At 42.2% G+C, this 2360-nt stretch overlaps 1 protein-coding gene across 1 annotated transcript; it reads left to right on the forward strand.

The window, feature by feature from the left end:
- Positions 1 to 1085: 1085 nt before the first annotated feature.
- On the forward strand, positions 1086 to 1805 carry PCYB_074270 (hypothetical protein; the record flags this gene model as incomplete). The annotated part of the gene is made up of 1 exon (XM_004221825.1): positions 1086 to 1805. A coding segment is annotated over one exon (720 nt), but the record flags the coding sequence as incomplete, so codon positions are not given.
- Between the last annotated feature and the right edge of the window lie 555 nt (positions 1806 to 2360).

The raw sequence follows: 2360 nt of genomic DNA on the forward strand, positions 1-2360 counted from the left end.
AACAGCGGTGCGTGCCTTTTTGCGCACTTTGGTTAATCCTTAAATTTGAGTAAAGCAAAAAATAAATTTCTCTCACCATGACTATATATATTTATAAAATGCGGGGCCCAAAACTGAGTGGCCCCATGGACCTTTTTGCAACTGAACATGTGTGACGCGAAATGGTTTACTCAATTTGAAGTCGTTGAAGTTGCGATGAATAGGGTGTAATATATAGATATATTTTATAAATTCATTTGTGCGTGCGTGCGCGAGGGTGTGGAGAGTGCGTGTTTGCATAGCGGTTCAGTGCCTAGCTCTACACATGTGCTAATGTGTATTGCAGCCGGGGGCATATTTTTGCAACTTTGTTTTTCGCACTGTTGTGTGGTGCCGATTTTCTCTTCATCATACAATCCCCCTCGGAGATCTTTAACCATGTTTGTATTTCTGGTAACCTCTCATATTTTTGGCAAATTTTAGAAGAAATGAAAAGGAAGAAATTAAAAAAAAAAAAATAATATATATATTTACTTTTGATTAGCGAAAGGAAGCTAGGGCACAAGTATGCACCCGGATGTGAGGGGGGATGGAAAAAAGGGTTGAGAACAAACCACACCGGTGAAGTGCTCGTTCAGGTGCATCACATTTTTTTTTTTTTTTTTTTGCGTATAGTTTTTGGAAGAATCTGTTTTTCACTCGCCAGCCGCCGATGCGTGAAGGCGTGCTTTGGGTGAATATAAGGGCCCCCAAAGTGAAGATCACACGAGTGCCTATCGACACTGAGGGGAAAAAGCCCACATGTAACCATCTTAATGAGGAGGATAATGCAAAATGGGGAAAAACAAGCGCGATAAGTTTCAAGGGGTGGGGAAATGTGTGTGTAAGGGTTTTCCTCCTGTTGTGTCTTTTCGTCAAGGTGAGCGGTGTGTGTGTGAGTTTGTGTGTGTGGGGTAGAACCATGTCGGAGCGCCCCTTGGGGTGATTCCAAAGGTTTATGCTAAACATGGAGGGGTTTTCTTCTCAGTGTGGCTTCTCCCCTAAGAGTTCTCTTATATTTGTTGCCCCCTTCTTAGGTACCCCCCCATAGTGTGAAACAGCGCAGAATGCTATGCACAGTTAAAGGAAGAAAATGGAGAAACTCCAACATAAGCATGAAAGAGCTGGAAGAAAGTGTACAGAAATTAACAGAGCAAGTAGGATATAACGACACATCGGAAGAAGATGAACAAATTATTATTTCCATGGAGCTAATAAATAGGAATATTCTAGCCTTTCTAAGGATCAACAAAAAAGCTATCCGAAAATGGTACGAACAATGTCTCAGTGTGAAAACTAGATATTGGCAAATTAAAATGAATTTTTGGAGAAGGTTCGAAATTTATACATTTTTCGAATTATTTTTTGGAGAAAAAACCAGAAGAGTAGATAAAATGTGGAAGAATAAAATGTGGGATATTTGGTCCACGTATATTAATAGGATGATGTGGGTAGAAGACGTTGAAGATACTAATCAATTTAAAAAAAGAATAAATAAATGTTACTCCTATATATATATACGTGATAAGTACACCATGAAGAAAAGGCACTTTAGGAAAGTGAAACAGAGGAAGATTATGAATGCATGGAATCACTTTCTAAATTCTTATATGACCAAGTGGGAGAAGGAGAGGAAGAAGCAGTCCGTGAAAAAGAGGGTGAAGGCCGTTTCCGCTTCGTCGCTCACCTCTCTGGGGCAACAATGCTTGCAGCGCCGTGACGATAGCGGTATCAGCAGTGGAAGCAGCATTGATAGCATCATTGGCGGTTGCATTGATAGCAACGTTGGTAGTACCCCATCTTTGAATATCCTGAGCGCGAGCACGAAGACTGGGCAGAAGGAAAGACCGACAACCAAAACGGGGCCAGCAACAACGGGGCCAGCAACAACGGGGCCAGCTACAACGGGACCAGCAACAGCGGGGACAGCAGCAACGGGACCAACAAAATCTGTGAAGACCAAAACGAAGGTAGCTAAAAAACAGGTATCTAAAAAACGGGTATCTAAAAAACAGGTATCTAAAAAACGGGTATCTAAAAAAGTGGTAGCTAAAAAACGGGTAACCAAAAAAGGGATAACAAAAAAAGGGGTAGCCAAAAAAGGGATAACCAAAAAATGGGTAGCCAAAAAAAGGGCAGCTAAAGCGGGGGTGGATAAAAACGGGACGGCCAAAACGGGGGTAGATAAAAACGGGACGGCCAAAACGGGGGTGGATAAAAACGAGACTGCCAAAACGGAGGTGGATGAAAAGGGGCCTACCAAAACGGGGACGACCAAAACGGAGAAGGCCAAAACGGAGAAAGCCAAAACGGAGGTAGCCAAAAAAAGGGTAGACAAAAAG

Source organism: Plasmodium cynomolgi, chromosome 7 (genome assembly GCF_000321355.1).
Source record: "Plasmodium cynomolgi strain B DNA, chromosome 7, whole genome shotgun sequence".
NCBI classification, from domain to species: domain Eukaryota; phylum Apicomplexa; class Aconoidasida; order Haemosporida; family Plasmodiidae; genus Plasmodium; species Plasmodium cynomolgi.